The sequence below is a fragment of the Cyprinodon tularosa genome, unplaced genomic scaffold (genome assembly GCF_016077235.1).
Source record: "Cyprinodon tularosa strain WSP-4 unplaced genomic scaffold, ASM1607723v1 ctg11, whole genome shotgun sequence".
Lineage (NCBI taxonomy): Eukaryota > Metazoa > Chordata > Actinopteri > Cyprinodontiformes > Cyprinodontidae > Cyprinodon > Cyprinodon tularosa.
In genome coordinates this window covers 2,168,494-2,184,204 of record NW_024037893.1, presented here as the reverse complement: position 1 = coordinate 2,184,204, position 15,711 = coordinate 2,168,494, and the positions used below count along the sequence as shown (strand labels likewise).

General features: G+C 39.7%; 1 protein-coding gene across 1 annotated transcript; it reads right to left on the bottom strand.

Moving 5' to 3' along the window:
* Nucleotides 1–1,480: 1,480 nt before the first annotated feature.
* On the bottom strand, nucleotides 1,481–14,606 carry wdr1 (WD repeat domain 1). Its single transcript, XM_038295494.1, has 15 exons — nucleotides 14,449–14,606; nucleotides 12,575–12,696; nucleotides 12,083–12,173; nucleotides 11,845–11,992; nucleotides 11,490–11,670; nucleotides 9,394–9,471; nucleotides 7,927–8,007; nucleotides 7,359–7,592; nucleotides 6,913–7,000; nucleotides 5,721–5,877; nucleotides 5,442–5,526; nucleotides 5,245–5,355; nucleotides 4,949–5,122; nucleotides 4,714–4,858; nucleotides 1,481–2,258 (listed from the first exon to the last, which is right to left on the bottom strand). The coding sequence occupies exons 1-15, from the start codon at nucleotides 14,462–14,464 to the stop codon at nucleotides 2,152–2,154; spliced, it is 1,818 nt and encodes a 605-aa protein (XP_038151422.1). The 5' UTR covers nucleotides 14,465–14,606; the 3' UTR covers nucleotides 1,481–2,151.
* Nucleotides 14,607–15,711: the final 1,105 nt, after the last annotated feature.

Genomic DNA, 15,711 nt, shown 5'->3' with positions numbered 1-15,711 from the left:
CCAGAAGTGCATTTGTGAGGTCGCACACTGATGTTGGACGAGAAGGCCTGGCTCTCAGTCTCCGCTCTAATTCATCCCAAAGGTGTTCTATCGGGTTGAGGTCAGGACTCTGTGCAGGCCAGTCAGGTTCATCCACACCAGACTCTGTCGTCCATGTCTTTATGGACCTTGCTTTGTGCACTGGTGCACAGTCATGTTGGAAGAGGAAGGGGCCAGCTCCAAACTGTTCCCACAAAGTTGGGAGCATGGAATTGTCCAAAATGTCTTGGTATGCTGAAGCATTCAGAGTTCCTTTCACTGGAACTAAGGGGCCAAGCCCAGCTCCTGAAAAACAACCCCACACCATAATCCCCCCTCCACCAAACTTTACACTTGGCACAATGCAGTCAGACAAGTACCGTTCTCCTGGCAACCGCCAAACCCAGACCCGTCCATCAGATTGCCAGATGGAGAAGCGCGATTCGTCAATCCAGAGAACGCGTCTCCACTGCTCTAGAGTCCAGTGGCGGCGTGCTTTACACCACCGCATCCGACGCTTTGCATTGCACTTGGTGATGTATGGCTTGGATGCAGCTGCTCGACCATGGAAACCCATTCCATGAAGCTCTCTGCGCACTGTTCTTGAGCTAATCTGAAGGCCACATGAAGTTTGGAGGTCTGTAGTGATTGACTCTGCAGAAAGTTAGCGACCTCTTCGCACTATGCGCGTCAGCATCCGCTGACCCCGCTCCGTCAGTTTACGTGGCCTACCACTTCGTGGCTGAGTTGCTGTCGTTCCCAAACACTTCCATTTTCTTATAATACAGCTGACAGTTGACTGTGGAATATTTAGGAGCGAGGAAATTTCACGACTGGATTTGTTGCACAGGTGGCATCCTATCACAGTTCCACGCTGGAATTCACTGAGCTCCTGAGAGCGACCCATTCTTTCACAAATGTTTGTAAAAACAGTCTGCATGCCTAGGTGCTTGAATTTATACACCTGTGGCCATGGAAGTGATTGGAACACCTGATTCCAATAATTTGGATGGGTGAGCAAATACTTTTGGCAATATAGTGTATATATATATACACACATATATTTTTACTAGGCACCAGTGGCCGTAATTAATTTTGAAAGTAGACCAGTACTTGAAAGTAATGGCCAGTATTTGGGCCATGCGCTCTCCCTCCACACAATAGCAGTATCAGCATCACAATGATACACATCCATAGAAATTCTGTCAGAAAAAGATGGTTGGAATTTATAATAGGAAATTAGGTGTTTGGATCCAGCTGCAATCAGTGTTTCAGGAGCCAGCCCACACAGAAGTATCAAGTAGTGGTATGTGCTACAGCTGCCACGTTCCTTGTTAAACAACATATAAAGTTAAACCAAGTTAAATGAACCTTGCACTGTGGCTGAGAGTCTTACCTGCAGATGGCACTATACCAAGAAAAGAATATGATTGTAATCTGAGTATTAAGTAGTGCATCAAAACAATACAAAGTACATTTTTATTAATGAACCGGTTCCACTTTGGATGTTGATTCATAAAGACACCAAGAAGAAGTGAGACAAGGAAGACATTAACACAAAACCGACAGAAAGACCAGCATTGATTGTATCCTTAAATCATTTCATTCTCATTTGCTTCTCAGTCCCACAGAAGAGAGGCGAATCAAAATATAGAACTCAAAAGAACATAAACCACTCAAATCTGCAAAATTAAAATATTGAAGAGATACTGCTGCAGGGACAAATTCATTTTAGGAATGTAACCAAAAGGTTTAATTTTATTGAAAGATGTTCTGCTCCCTTTAAAGGATTTTTGGGTCCCTTTTAAAGGGATGATGCACAGATCCCAGCCACAGAAAAGGATTTCAGTAAACTACGGAATGATTACCATGCTTAAACATGTTTGTGTCCTTGAAGAGGAGTAAAAGCACTCATGGTTACATTTTACGAGTTAACATTTCCTCTGTGCAGACTCAAGTAAATTGCGTCCAACAGTTTTCTGGAAGCCATCCTTAACATAACGATTTACAGTTCAGATGTTACAGACAGCATAGACCAAAGTCTTTATGTCTAACAGTACAATAGGGAAAAAAATAAAAGCTTGATTTCTACAGTAGTCCTCGTCCCTGGAGATGTGAACATCTGCTTGCAGCTCAGTATGTAATTGTCCACTGCTTGACCGAGGCGTCATGGGAGGTGGTGACCAGAGTGTGTGCATCTATCCAGGCCAGGCTGCTGACGTGGTGCAAGCGGTGAGAATCTGCAGAGAAAGAACGAAAGATCTTGTTACAAAAAAAGACATGCCAAGACATGGTTTAAGGAATTATTTACCATTTCATAGATATTCAATTAATGATTCAAATGCTGATCAGTTAAATACTCCTCTTCTGATGTTAGCATAAACAGGCGTCTTTTCCTTTAAACTCTACACAGAGAAAATCAGCTTCCAATAAGCAGGTGGTAGAAGTCTGTCTTAAATCAAATTTAATGCAATTTACAAAATAAAACACACTGCTGACTGCAAGATATATTTCCATCTAGATTCTCCCTTTCTGCCTTGAAGACGGCAGAAAATTGTAATTTATAAGAAGTTTAGATATCACTGAATAAATTAACTTAATTTTAACAGCAAATTGAGTTTGCTGTTAAACCTTTATACTAAAACTGAATTCAAGTCATAGTTGAGTAATTCCATGTGATTTTAGTCTCAGCCTAGTTTGAGTCACATTCCTTATTAGCAATATAAATTAAGACGGCTTAAAGAGTCAAGAGGAAAAATTCCTCTTTAAAGGCACACTATGCAACATTTTTCAGTTAATTAATGTGTTCCGTAACGTTTTGGATGATTAAATGAGTCATTTCATGTTGAACAAAGGTATTCTCAGCCGCCCTGGTGGTCTGTGGGGGAAATACCGCACTTGCAATTGCAGGAGCCCTCGGCCCGCACCCACAGATTTCTCGCGAGAGTCAGTCTTGCTTTACGGCGAGAACTGCTACACCCCCCAGTTAAAAGCATGCTCGTTGCTAGCACAGTGGCAATATTTGTGCAGTTATGGCGGAACCAGCGTGAAAACAGCGAAAGCCCATGTTGGAGCAGGCAAGAAAGAGGAAAAGGGCTCCGGACAGAGAGAGGAGTCGTACACGGGTGAACATCGGGCAAGCTTTTTCCGAATGGCGAGAGCTAAAATAAAAAGAAGGCTGCAAGGCTGACGCGGACCTCGCGTTTCTGCTGATGCATTTGTAAGTAACATTGGAATGGTTTCTCTCTCTCTCTCTGTGTGTGCATGTTCATACTTTCACTGTGTTAGTCATTCGTTGCGTTCGCCTGTCTGCTAAGCTCAAAACAACCGCGACTGGCTTGACGGACAAACCAGGAGAACAGCTGTGCATATTTACGACAGTGCACTTTTACTTTCGCCCTCTGGGAGGAGCCTCGCTGGAAAATCAACACCGGTTGCATAGTATACCTTTAAGGACCTAAAAGTGTTCTTACACCTCCAAACAGGAAAATATTTTATACCTACTATAGATTAACTTTAACCTAAGTGGGGTTTAAGGTTTGATTTTACTATAACTTTAGTTTTTTTTTTTTTTTTACTCAAACAAGTCCCATTGGTTATTATCTCAAACATATCCGTCTGTCCAACAAAGCGATTAGACGCGATTGTATTTTATCTCCATTCAATTTCAGTTAATTAAAAATCCAATTTTCAATATAGATGAAACAAAGTTTGTAGTTTTCAATGAAAAAAAAATACTGGTGCTAATAAAAAATGTTAAACAAAAATGTTTAATACTGAAGCAAGGCCACCAGTATTTATTTAGTATATAAACAACGGTTTTTATACTGGGATTTTAAAGGGTCTCGTTGATTTTAAACGGTGCTTCATGGATAAAGTTGTGTTGTGATAGCCAAACTACAAATGCTGACATTATTAACATTACTTTGAGACTCATTTGGGTTTAGATAGACCTCTGTTAAATATTCCCCTCAATGGTTAAATGCAGCTTTAAAGATCTAAATAATTGTGTGAGCTAGCAGAATTTATCCAGCAGGCAATTTTGCCGTTCAAGCCCCCTTTGTGCAGAGAAGCTTTACAGATTTAAGAAGGTTGTCAGTTAAAGGATGCTTTTTACAAGCTAAGCACTGACCACCAGCACAGCTAAATCTTCAGAGGGGAGTGTTTACAAAGTATGACAAAACAACCGGAGCAACCATTTGAATTTCATTTGCTTGTAGGAAAATAAAGCGTGGTGGCTCTGTTAACGAGCCTTTTGTTGCAAAGCTAAATAAACGCACACGCTCAAAGTCATGCAGCCTAGAATTACAGTAGTAGCCATTCAAAATTTACCCACATTCCTTAATGGGCTCTTGGCTGGTCCCAATTCCTTTTGAAACATCAATATTCGTACTAAAATATTCTGTCATGATTTCTGGACATTAACATCTAAACGTCTCCGGGTCAGACCCTGTAATTCACTGAAAGGTTAGAGTCAGTAAAAAAAATATGCAAGACTGGTTAACTCCAGTTGCAGGAAGTTGGAGGGGATTTCACTGGGAGCTGGAGGGAAAGAGTCTGCCAAGATGGCGTTTGACTGAGAAGGACCATTTTGAATGGCTGCTACTGTAAAACTTGAATGGAAAAACAATTAATAAAATGATGAATGTTGCTGCAGTCTTACAATTACAGACTGGCACCACTTGTATCACTAACCTGGAAGTTTCACCCTCTTGTCGGGGTCGCCAATCGTCCAGATATACACCATCATGTCCATCCCACCAGTAGCAAAGTGCTCATTATCAGGGGACCAGGCCAGACTCACTGGTTTGGCATGATGTCCGTAGAACTCGTTTTTTACCTGGGGGAAGGGAGACCCCAAGAAAGCATTGTAATATAATCTCACTTAGTGAATGAGCAACTAAGCTTGGCAGGGGAAGGCCAGTCTCACCGAGTATCCATCAGCCACAGAGAAAGCTGTAGCAACCTTCTTGTCATCAATGACAGCCAGATATGCTCCGTCACTGGAGTAAGCCATGTCGGTGATGGACCCTTTAGCCTCAAGGGTTTTACCCTCATCCTTCAGAGTGTTGCTCTGAATGGAGTAAAGGTGGACTTTTCCATCCTGAGGACCCACGGCAAACAGAAGATTAAAGAAAAATGACATGCATGCTAAACACAATTTGGTTCACAGATCAAAAGTGTTCTGAAAACGGCAAAAAGCTTCTGTTACACGTTTCCACTTACATTTCCACCGACAGCAGCAGTGGTGCCACCAGGATGGATGACCCCAACCTCTGCTTCATAGCCAAGATTGTCCAATGTGAAGACTTTCTTCTTATCCTTCAGTAAGACAAGCTAAAGAGAAAAAAAAATATGAAATAATAATGAAATGCAACAGCTTATACATAGTACAGGTGAAGAACATAACCAGAAGACATTACCTGACCGATGCACACAGCCAGAGTGAAACCTCCTGATGCAGAGATGCTTTTAGGCTGAGAGTCCATCTTCACCACATCAGATGCACTGCAAAGCCAGCAGATAGAGCCGTTACTGAAGAAAACCAGCTCCAGCACTTAGGATTTATTGCTGCCCGCATGAACACAAGCCAAATAAGAGGATATTTTTTTTATTCATTTAAATGCATGCTACCATCTTCACATTTGGTATCCATACTGTTCTAGAACCTAAAGCAGGATAGAGCTTAAAGCATCCCATACCTGTACTCTTTCTTGCTGAGGTTTGTGTAGCGCAGTGTGTCATCCATGCTGCATGTCACCAGTTCATTGGAGTCATCCGCCTGCATCTTGCTCACCTGGTTACTGTGGCCTTTCCCTGAGAAACAGCCATTCTCACCGGTTTCTGCATCCCAGTAATGTGAGGCGGGTGTTAAAGGAAACAGCATTACCATACACCTATAACTATGATATCTGACACTTTTTATTTATTTTATTTTTTAAGTCAACAGGCACCCTTCCATACACAAACCGAATCTCTGGCAACAGAAAATATCTATTTAAAGAGTAACCGTTACTAAAATCCAGATCACAACTTCTAGCAAAGAAAGACAAGTTAGTTTTAAAAGCAATATCCAACCGAGTGTAAAAGTTTAATTTGCATCAAAGTCTCCTCAAAGCAATTTAATAACTTTGGGGCATTTTGTAGATCCAGCTCAGTCTCACAGCACACTTTCATAATATCAGCAGATTCTAATTAGTAATTTATGAAATAAACCACAAAAGAGAGAAGATTAAGAACAGGACTTGAGCAGGAGATGGAAATTAAATACAGAAGTAAAGAGAAGAATAATGTGTGGTGGGATCGATATAAATAGGCCTGAGCCGGTCTGGAAGGACAGCGTTGCATTAAAGCTATGAGATCATATTAAGGGACCAGCAGGGAAAAACCCCCAGTGAAACAGCAAATGTCTTTAAATTCAAATCCAAGCTCAATAGAAGACTTTCTATTTTTTTTTTCCCAGAGCGACCACCACCTTAAATTAGGGCTGAAACAGTCAGATTAGCCGTCAATTAATTAAGTAATAGATTAATTGTTAAATGGAGTATAGAGACTGTAAAATATGCCTTTGGCTGACAAATAGATTGACAGCAGCTCTCATTTAGGGAGAGAAAGAAGTTACATGCTAATATATGTACATGTGTCAGTGTTGCCTCCTGCCGTACAGTAGGAGCCTTTTAGGATGGTCTTATTACAAACCTCAGCCAGAACTACATCTTAATGCTGCCAGCAAATTACTTAAAACTACAAGTGAATATTTAAAATAGCAAAGTTTGATTTTAGACCCCCATCAAAGCTAATTTGATTTTTTTTTGATAAATGCACCCAGAACAGAGCGAAATCTGAAAACAATCTTTGTTCTAGAAGGTCACCTTTACATTAATGGAAGGATATTGATATGTCCATCATGACTCCCAGAGTAGATGTATGATCGACCATCAGCTTTATGAACCGTCAGACACTGGATGGACTTCGTGTGACCCTGAAAAACAGAGATACTTTTAGAAAATACACATTTCAATACATTAGGAAAAAAAAAAACTTAACCCTGAAAGGCTGTTCCAGGGTTGATGGCATTACATTTCCCTAAAAGCAATGTGCTTAATTCAGACTTGTGTGTATTTTATGCTACTGCTGTCTGGATGACCTTGCTAAAGTCATCAAGTTTAAAAGTTTAGCATTTTAATGAAAATATTACAGTTTTAACCCTTTTACTAGAGTTAAAAAGCTTAGATTAAGTCATCCATTAAAAGACACCTTAAACCTGGCGACGTTTGCTACCTGCTTCTCTACAGGAGCTCATTATCTAGACATGGCATCCATGAATTATTTTTTCTGACCTTGACTGTGCGTATGGGTCGGTCAGGGTTGTTCTTATCCAGGTAGTTGATGTACCCTGAGAGAGAGATGCTGAGGAGGTGGTCCTTCTGCCACAGGCAGCCCAGCTGCTGGTCACTCACATCAGAGCCCATATTGAAGGTGGTGACAGCCGTACCTGCGCCTACATCCCAAAGCTTCACGGTCTTATCCCCGGAGGCAGAGATCAGCTGGGAGCTGTCAGGGCTCCAGCTCACCTGCATGACATTAAGCAGAAATTGTTTTTTGTTTTGTTTTTTAAAGTAAACAAAATAAATCAATAGTCATTAGGACAACTTGATCGTATCCACTGGAAGAAAAATGCACCGACATTCATTTAAAAGGGATGGTTTCAGGAAACCTGATCCATGATTTGACTAAGAAATTAGAATTTGTTTTTTTCTGCTTTCAGAAGCCTATTAAGATCAGGTCTGACAAACAATACCTTTACTTCTACACAAATTAATACAGATGAGGTTACAGGCTTAAGGTAAGGAAATAATGTCCGTTTTGTGTTGCCACAGCCTTTTGTTTGGGGATCAAAGTACTTACAGCATATATTCCTCCTTTGTGAGCCTTCTCTCCACCCACCGATCCAATACGTTCACCAGTTGTTCCATCATAGATGAAAATCTGCAGGTCATCAAGAAGCCAAACCATCAATTTGAACCTAATTAAAGTTATTCTACTGGGAAAAATACAAACACAGTCTACATCAGACATCTTATTTTTTTAACAGCTAACCAATTTACTATCACTAGCAAATCCTGAACACAGATATTTTCCAATGGCTACATGCAGTCTTTCTACCATGATTTAATGCCATGCCTTTATCAAAATCATGCCTAAAGTGGACTTTTTCTAAATTCAGACACGTGTGCCTAACTCTTCTAAATGCTCTGAGCAGCAGCAACTCAGCATCCTGGAAAAAGAGCAGCCATGACAGGTGTACACGGAGCAATGATTACCTATCTATCTATCTATCCATGAAGTACCGACCTAAACCATGATGAGCCTGTATAGTAAAACAGGCCAGTAAGCGCCGATATGAGGCAAAGTAAAATGATTTGCTCAAAGTTGCAGCTCTTTTTTTTTTTTTTTCCTTCAGCCAATTTTCAAATTTTATAAATTTTTTTTTTTTTCCGAAGAGATTTGGACTTGGTTTAGCCTGCGTAAAGAACAGCAATCGTTAGAAATGGCGTGATACGACAATGTGATGAAAAGAATAGCAATCAGTTGAGTTAAGTTGGTATTCATTTAAGGCACCCATCTTTCAGGTTAAAAAAAAAGCGTCACATGGGAGGTGCCCCATCACAAGACTGCTTAGCCAATCCACGTAGAAACAGAAAGTTGCTTTATAAATGACGACCGTTGTCCTCCTGAGGTCGGTTTATACAGAAACTAAAGCAAAACTTCTGTTTTGCTCGAGTCTCTTAAAGATGCAACCACTTCTTTATAACTGCTTCTAAAAAAAAAAAAAAAAACACTAACTTCCTTCCTCAGTTTTATATTAAGGAAATATTTTCTTTCACCAACTTTTCATTTCCTTAAAAGAGCCTATATGATGCAAGATCAACTTGGAGATTTTAAGCATGTCATAATATTATTCCCTTAATATTCAGCCCAAACTGGCATTTTACTCAACTTATGAATGTCTGAGTAATCCTTATGAATTGTCCTTCGACTTGCCACACAAGTCAGTTTTCCAAAAGCAGTCAAATCAAGAGAAGCGGCGTGATAACATGCTGTAGTAGCATGATTGAGACGTCAGTTCAAATAAAATAAAATCTTGCAGAGAATACATGTTATAGAGAAGTGTACACAAGCCTGCTTTATTAGATTTCTAGAGTTTTATTTCAGGTTAGAGCGACTCCAACACTTTGCCTGAAGCTTTTATGCTTCAAATAGTAAAAAGAAAAAAAAAAAAAAAAGCTTTATACTTAATTTTTTTTTTCTACAATCCATTGCTTTATTAGTTGCATGTAATTACTCGCCCACAGAGTGCATTTTACAACCAACCTGGCCATCAGCTCCAGCTGTAACTAATCGACTTCCATCTGGAGAAAAACGAATGCAGTTGACAAACTGGCTGTGGTCCTGCAGCAGTCAGAGGGAAGAAAAGAACCATCATTACTGAAACAGCAACTTTCACAGTTAAATGCAATAAAACAGAACACAGCCTGTAAAGAAATAAGTTGGGTGAGTTTTCACCTTTTCTTTCCAAAAGCACACTAAATATAACTGGGAAGTGTTTTGACCTAAACAGGCTAAAATTGGATCAGGTTTTTAGCTAGCAATGCGTACAGGTATACATTGTACGCCCTTTAAAAATATATATATATATATTTTTTTTTTATTACACGCCACATTTTTGGTATGTACGGCTGTGGCACGCCCTAATTTTCCCCCGGAATATAGTGGACAACTTCATATGAGGGAACAAACACGCTGCGTTGTTTACAAGCAGATAAGCTTGAAACTTTGAAGATGTTCATGTACATACATGAAAATTTAACCACCAAGTTACAGAATTAGTTTCATTGTCAGCTGTATTCTTAACAGAGTAGATGCACAGAAATAAAAGCAGTCCTGGCTGCACTCTCCCCTCTGTTGGTTTGCAGATTGTGTTGTAGTATTTGTAGACTGCTTTTCGTTTAAGTTACACTTTCTGATCGTTTGAATTAACCTATGAAATATAATATTGTACCTAAAAGTTTTTCTCATGACTTCCTAGTCAAGCAGACATACTTCCCATAATCAGGAAAAAAATATTTTTATAACAAAGACAAAGTTAGCTGCATTCCACCTAAAAATGCAGGAAATTGTGTTGCAGAGGGTATACATTTTAAAACTTTCCAGGGGGTAACATTTTAGGGATCCCCCTACAATTCTCACACAGCTATGCCAAGCAAAACAAAGATGTGATACACTAAGGTGTACACCCTGTGAAATATTCCTAGCTAAAAGCCTGGTCTTTAGGATATCCTAAACTCAAAGGTAAATCTTTACATTGTCTAGAGCAGAGTTTGTCAAAGTGGGAGCCTTTGTCTATATAAAAAAAAAGATGCAATAGGATTTTGTAACACTAACAACTTTAACCATTTAAATAAGACAAATGTTTAAAAACATTTATTTTGTGAATTTTAAAAACTAATAAACGAAATTTTCTGACATGACTCAACTTCTGCTCCAAATATAAAGCGGATCGTGAGAGGATTCACAGCATTTTCTCCACAGTTAAATTACAGCCATTTTCCAAATGCATTAAACCAATCCCTTTCCTTACAATTCCACACACAAGAGGCTGTAGAAAACCTTTTGAAATTCTTGCAAGAATAAAATATTTAATCAACTATGATGACAGCAGCAAGCAGCATACATAGAAACATGCCGCTAATAATCAGGGACATTAGAATAATGTTTTCTTCCATACAAAAAGCGGAAAGTCTGCTCTTCCCCATTTTAGACCATTCTAGCAGCTGAAAAATTAGCCTTCTTCAAAACAGTAAACTGAGGTCATTGTGAAACTACTGCTGAGAACGACCACCCTTATCAAAAGTAGTTTCCTGTGGCCAGTTGTTAGAGAGATAAGAAAAATATAGGGAGGAACCCGACATGAATACCAATTGCCCGCACAATTGGAAGTAAATACAGTTTAAAAGTAATTTTTGAACACTTGAGAACAAAAAAAAAAATTAGATTGTCAAAATGAGACGGGAAAACTATTCTAAGAACACACACCCATTTAAAAATAAAAATTAGGCTTGTATTTATGAACTTGGCTCACATTTTCCAAGCGGTGTGGGATGGAGGTTATATAACATGGACTCAGTGAAACAAGGCAACACTGTTAAAACCCACCCGCGGTGGGACAGCTCTAACATGACTAAGGCCTACTAAGAAGCAAGCGGCTTAAATGTCACTGAAAGAATTAAGTGAAAAGGTAACAGTGTTCCAAGGGAAGGATGTCAGTCAAACATGAGCAGATCTCTAGCTTACTCTAATGTAAAAACAAAAGAGTGCTTTAAGTAGAATTAATTCTGTACAGGAAAAACGTAGATGCTGAGGCTTTAACCCCCCCCCCCAAAAAAAAAAAAAAAAAACAAGACCCTTACCCTTAGTGTGAATTTGAACTTGAAGGGAGGTCCCTCAAAGAAGGAGCCGCAGGTGTCATCGCTGGCAGTAGCAAGGCGGTAGGGGCGTTTCTGTCTTATGTCCACACTGTTGATCAATTTTGCATGGCCAGAAATCTCTCCCACTGATGAGCCAGAATCCCACAAGAACACTGAACCAAACCTAAAACAACAGACATGCATTCAGCTGTTCCAGTTGTAGATGGGAAACAAAGAGCTTTCTGTCTAGATTTGCAGGGATGGTTCTCATTTTTATACAACAGAATAGTGAACATTTGGGATATCCTTAACCAAGTTTAATTAAATTAGTCTTCGAATATAGGAAGGAAACTCTTACTTCTCTCGCCCATCACCAACAACTGCAATCCTCTTGCTGTCCTCTGTCCATGCAATGTCCTTGACTTTCCCTGAAATGGGGGTATACTCATACTTGAGCATGTGTTCCTTCTGGGTGGTGTCCCAGATACGGATCTTCCCTGCTACATCTGTAAGGCCAGAAAGCATCATTGTAAAAAACAACAAACAATAAAAAAAAAAAACTGGCCTAAATGATAAGTATTTAACAGGGCTCTGACCTCCAGATGCAATGTAGAACCCACTGGGAGCATACTTGGCAACAGTAACTTGATGAGCATGCTCGGTATAAATGTCTGCAATCGCTGGATTCTAGAAAAGACAAACGTAAAACATCAGGTTGTTAAATACATAGCTGCACTGAAAACACTTATTAACAGGGATCAATCTAACTTGCTTAAAAGAATGAAAACTAAGATAACAGTTTAACCTCCTGTAATACATGGTTTGGCAAAGCACAGAGGAAAAACACAAGATTACATTTGCTGTTATGTTCAATACATATTGGGATCACTCTCAGGTTTTTCAGAGCCAACCGTTATTACATAGGCAGGATTTTACAGCACAATGCAACATCTTATTCTAAAACCAAACAGACCTAAAAAAAAACAACAACAAAAAAAAAAACACCATGCACTTATATTTTCAATGAATATTATTATAAGTAAAGATAATTACCAAAAACCCACAAGTATACAAACATTGAAGATTACCTCAACATTTCTTATGACGACACATTTGCCGTTGGTGTACAGGAAGTTGTTTCCTTTGGGATCGCCACCAATTACCTTCGCAACTCCCCTCTCCATCTGGGGGAGGCTGGCAAACACACTCTCTGCAGAAAAAAAAAGGAAACAAGACGTTAACAAGAGTCAAAGGTGATGAGACCTTACTGGACCCACAAGATACTGGTTTTTGATCCACTGTGAGAAGGCATGAGCTGAAAACATCCTCTTTTCTGATCTCCATTGTATCATTCGGAACATACCCTGACTCTGGAAAATCCTGGACTTTGAAAGGCTGGAAGCTTTTTTTGGAAAACATGTAGCTTAGGTAAAGAGCTGCTTTCTCAAGGGAGTACATGTAAAAGGTTATGTCTTACCACCAATGCAAGAGGCTAAAAAGCTTAGGTATCATTTGTAATACATTAGGAAAATCTTGATGCACAAAAAAAGCCAAACATTACAAGGAATAACTTGCAAGTGAAAACTTAAATGAATATTTAGCAACATGGTTCAGCTAAAGTTAAGATTAGTCTTCTTTACATCGCCCATGGGCAAAGCACTTAATCTAGTCTTGTTTATTGGACACTAGATTCACATTCACTTTAACTACCATACATATATTTATTATAGTGGTGATCCTATATAAATCCATTCTAAAAAGGAAAGTGAATTTAATGAAGCATAAACATAAAAAGTACCTTTGTGATTTATTACAATATGTGCAGATTAGGAAACAGACTTGACCAGGGCTCCTCCTCAATCCCAGTCCTCATGGTCTGGTGTCCTGCACCTTTCAGATGCGCTTCTGCTTCCACACACCTTAATCAAATTGTTGAATTGGCTCCTCTGTATTCAGCCAGGTTCTCCAGACTCTTGCTGTTGACCTGATTATTTGACCCAAGTGTGTTAAAGCAGAGGCCCATCTAAAAGGAACAGGACACCAGCCCCTGATTAACCCTGGACTGACAGTTTAATATGCAAAACAGTCAACTTTCAATGCAAGAATCACAACAGTGAAAACAACTTTCTTTGTCAGAAGCAACATCTGAAAAGGGACTTGAAAGAGAACTGGCAAACATTTATAAAAGAATCAAAAAGAAGGCATTGAATGTGTTCAAACAAAAAGGTAGGCCAAAACAAACAATGCATTTAAATTGTTGGACATCAGAATTCAGGAAGAATAAAGGTAGAAGAGCAAATCTGATCTTTTTAAACACTTCAAGAGAAAACAAATATAATTACAAAAGTGCTGAGAGTAAAATATATATAACACTTCCCAAAATCTGACTATTTCTGATCACTTCTACATAAAAAGCATGCATTGTCAAATCTATTGAACTATGACTTATTGAAGATAATAGGATGTCAGCAATACAGCAACGGATTCCAGCAGTTTCAACCCAAACAAGTGTAATAACGATAGTAAGCAAGTTTCTTTTGAATTCCTCTGATGAAAAGCTGAAATTTTAAGCAGAAATATCAGTTTTTAAACAGCCAGGTCTCGCGTGTCAGTCCCTGTCTCGACATGTCACAACAAAACGACGTAAGCAGAACTATTTCCTCTTAAAGCTCAGCTAGCTGACGCTAACTTGCAAAAACTACCTCTAAACGCTACATTTAGGCAGCATTTACAGCCAGGGGATCTTTGAAAAGAAGCGCAATCTTGCAGACAAAGCTTGGATTTTAAAGTCACTGCAGCATTTTATTTTTTGTCTAAAACTTAAGTGTCAAAAAGCAGCCCATAGAAATGGGCGAGGCTAGCAAGCTAAAGACTACCGGTCAGACTAGCCGAAGCTGCTGTTTTTTACTCTTTTTTTCGCTTCGTTTTACTCAGCTATAGCCGAAGGACGTCCCAGACTTACTCAGTTCATACGGCATTGTTGCTGCTGGTCCTAAGCTTCTGGTTAGTCTTTCCAATGAATGAATATAGAGACAGAGACGCTCCTCCGGCTGTATGCCCTGCCCTGCCTAATCACACAAACCCGGAAGGGGCCGCTGCTCTCTGGCTGCCTGGCTATGCCCATATATGGTAAACTCCGATCATACGTTACTGCTTTCAGCCAATAGGGGCGCTGCAGCGATTTGGATCAATTTTACCTAAATATGGTCTTTAAGACTCCAAGGCAACATAACCCATATAATTAACATTGATAAAGTAAAACTATAAAATTATTCTAAATGAGATTTCTGTTTTCTCATTTTAATTGTTAGGGCATGATTGGTAATGGACATGTACTTAACAAAGAAACCTAATGTTCTGAGAATCAAAATTAAAATAAATGAAATATTATTATATAATATTATAATATCGGCCATTGGTCTTAGTTTGGATAATTTGGGTCAAGTACATCTGAGTACCACGAATAACCAAAATGAATAACCTCACTATGCAAATGAGAATACGATACTAACCAATTATGGGGTGAAACACTGAACTACATATTTAAATTATTATGTCATACTGTCATTAGAAAGTATCACCAGCCCAGAATAGGACTGGTAATCCCCTGGCTATTTACAATAGTAGCCATTCAAAATTTCCCCACTTTCCTTTATGGGCCCTTGGCAGGTCCCCAAAAAAGGTCCCCTTTTTAAACATGAGTCTTTGTACTAAAATATTCATTCTGTCATGATTTGTGGACTTTAAGATTTAAAGAGAAGCGTCATCTCATGGTCAGACTCTGTAATTCAGTGAAAGGTTGGAGTCAGAGTAAAAAAATATGCATGCCCAGGAAAAGGAGGGGGTCAATCCAGTGGCCGGAAGCTGGAGGGGATTTCGCTGCGAGTTGCATGGAAGTGGGCTGACATTCGGCTGGTGTTTGACTGGGAAGGGCCATTTTAAATTGTCTGCTACGGGTTTGCTCCGTAGGGTGGCTGGGCTCTCCCTTAGAGATAGGGTGAGAAGGGTCATCCGGGAGGGACTCGGAGTAGAGCCGCTGCTCCTCCACGTCGAGATGAGCCAGTTGAGGTGGCTCGGGCATCTGGTTAGGATGCCTCCTGGACGCCTCCCTCGTGAGGTGTTCCGGGCAAGGCCCCCGGGGAAGACCCAGGACACGCTGGAGGGACTATGTTTCTCGGCTGGCCTGGAAACGCCTTGGGATTCCTCCTGAGGGGCTAGAAGAAGT

Coding starts and splice junctions, on each gene's coding strand:
- wdr1 (XM_038295494.1), bottom strand. Junction 9,472..11,489: donor AGTTCAAATTCACACTAAGG/GTAAGGGTCTTG, acceptor TGACTGCTGCAG/GACCACAGCCAGTTTGTCAA. Junction 5,356..5,441: donor TGGCTGTGTGCATCGGTCAG/GTAATGTCTTCT, acceptor TTTTCTCTTTAG/CTTGTCTTACTGAAGGATAA.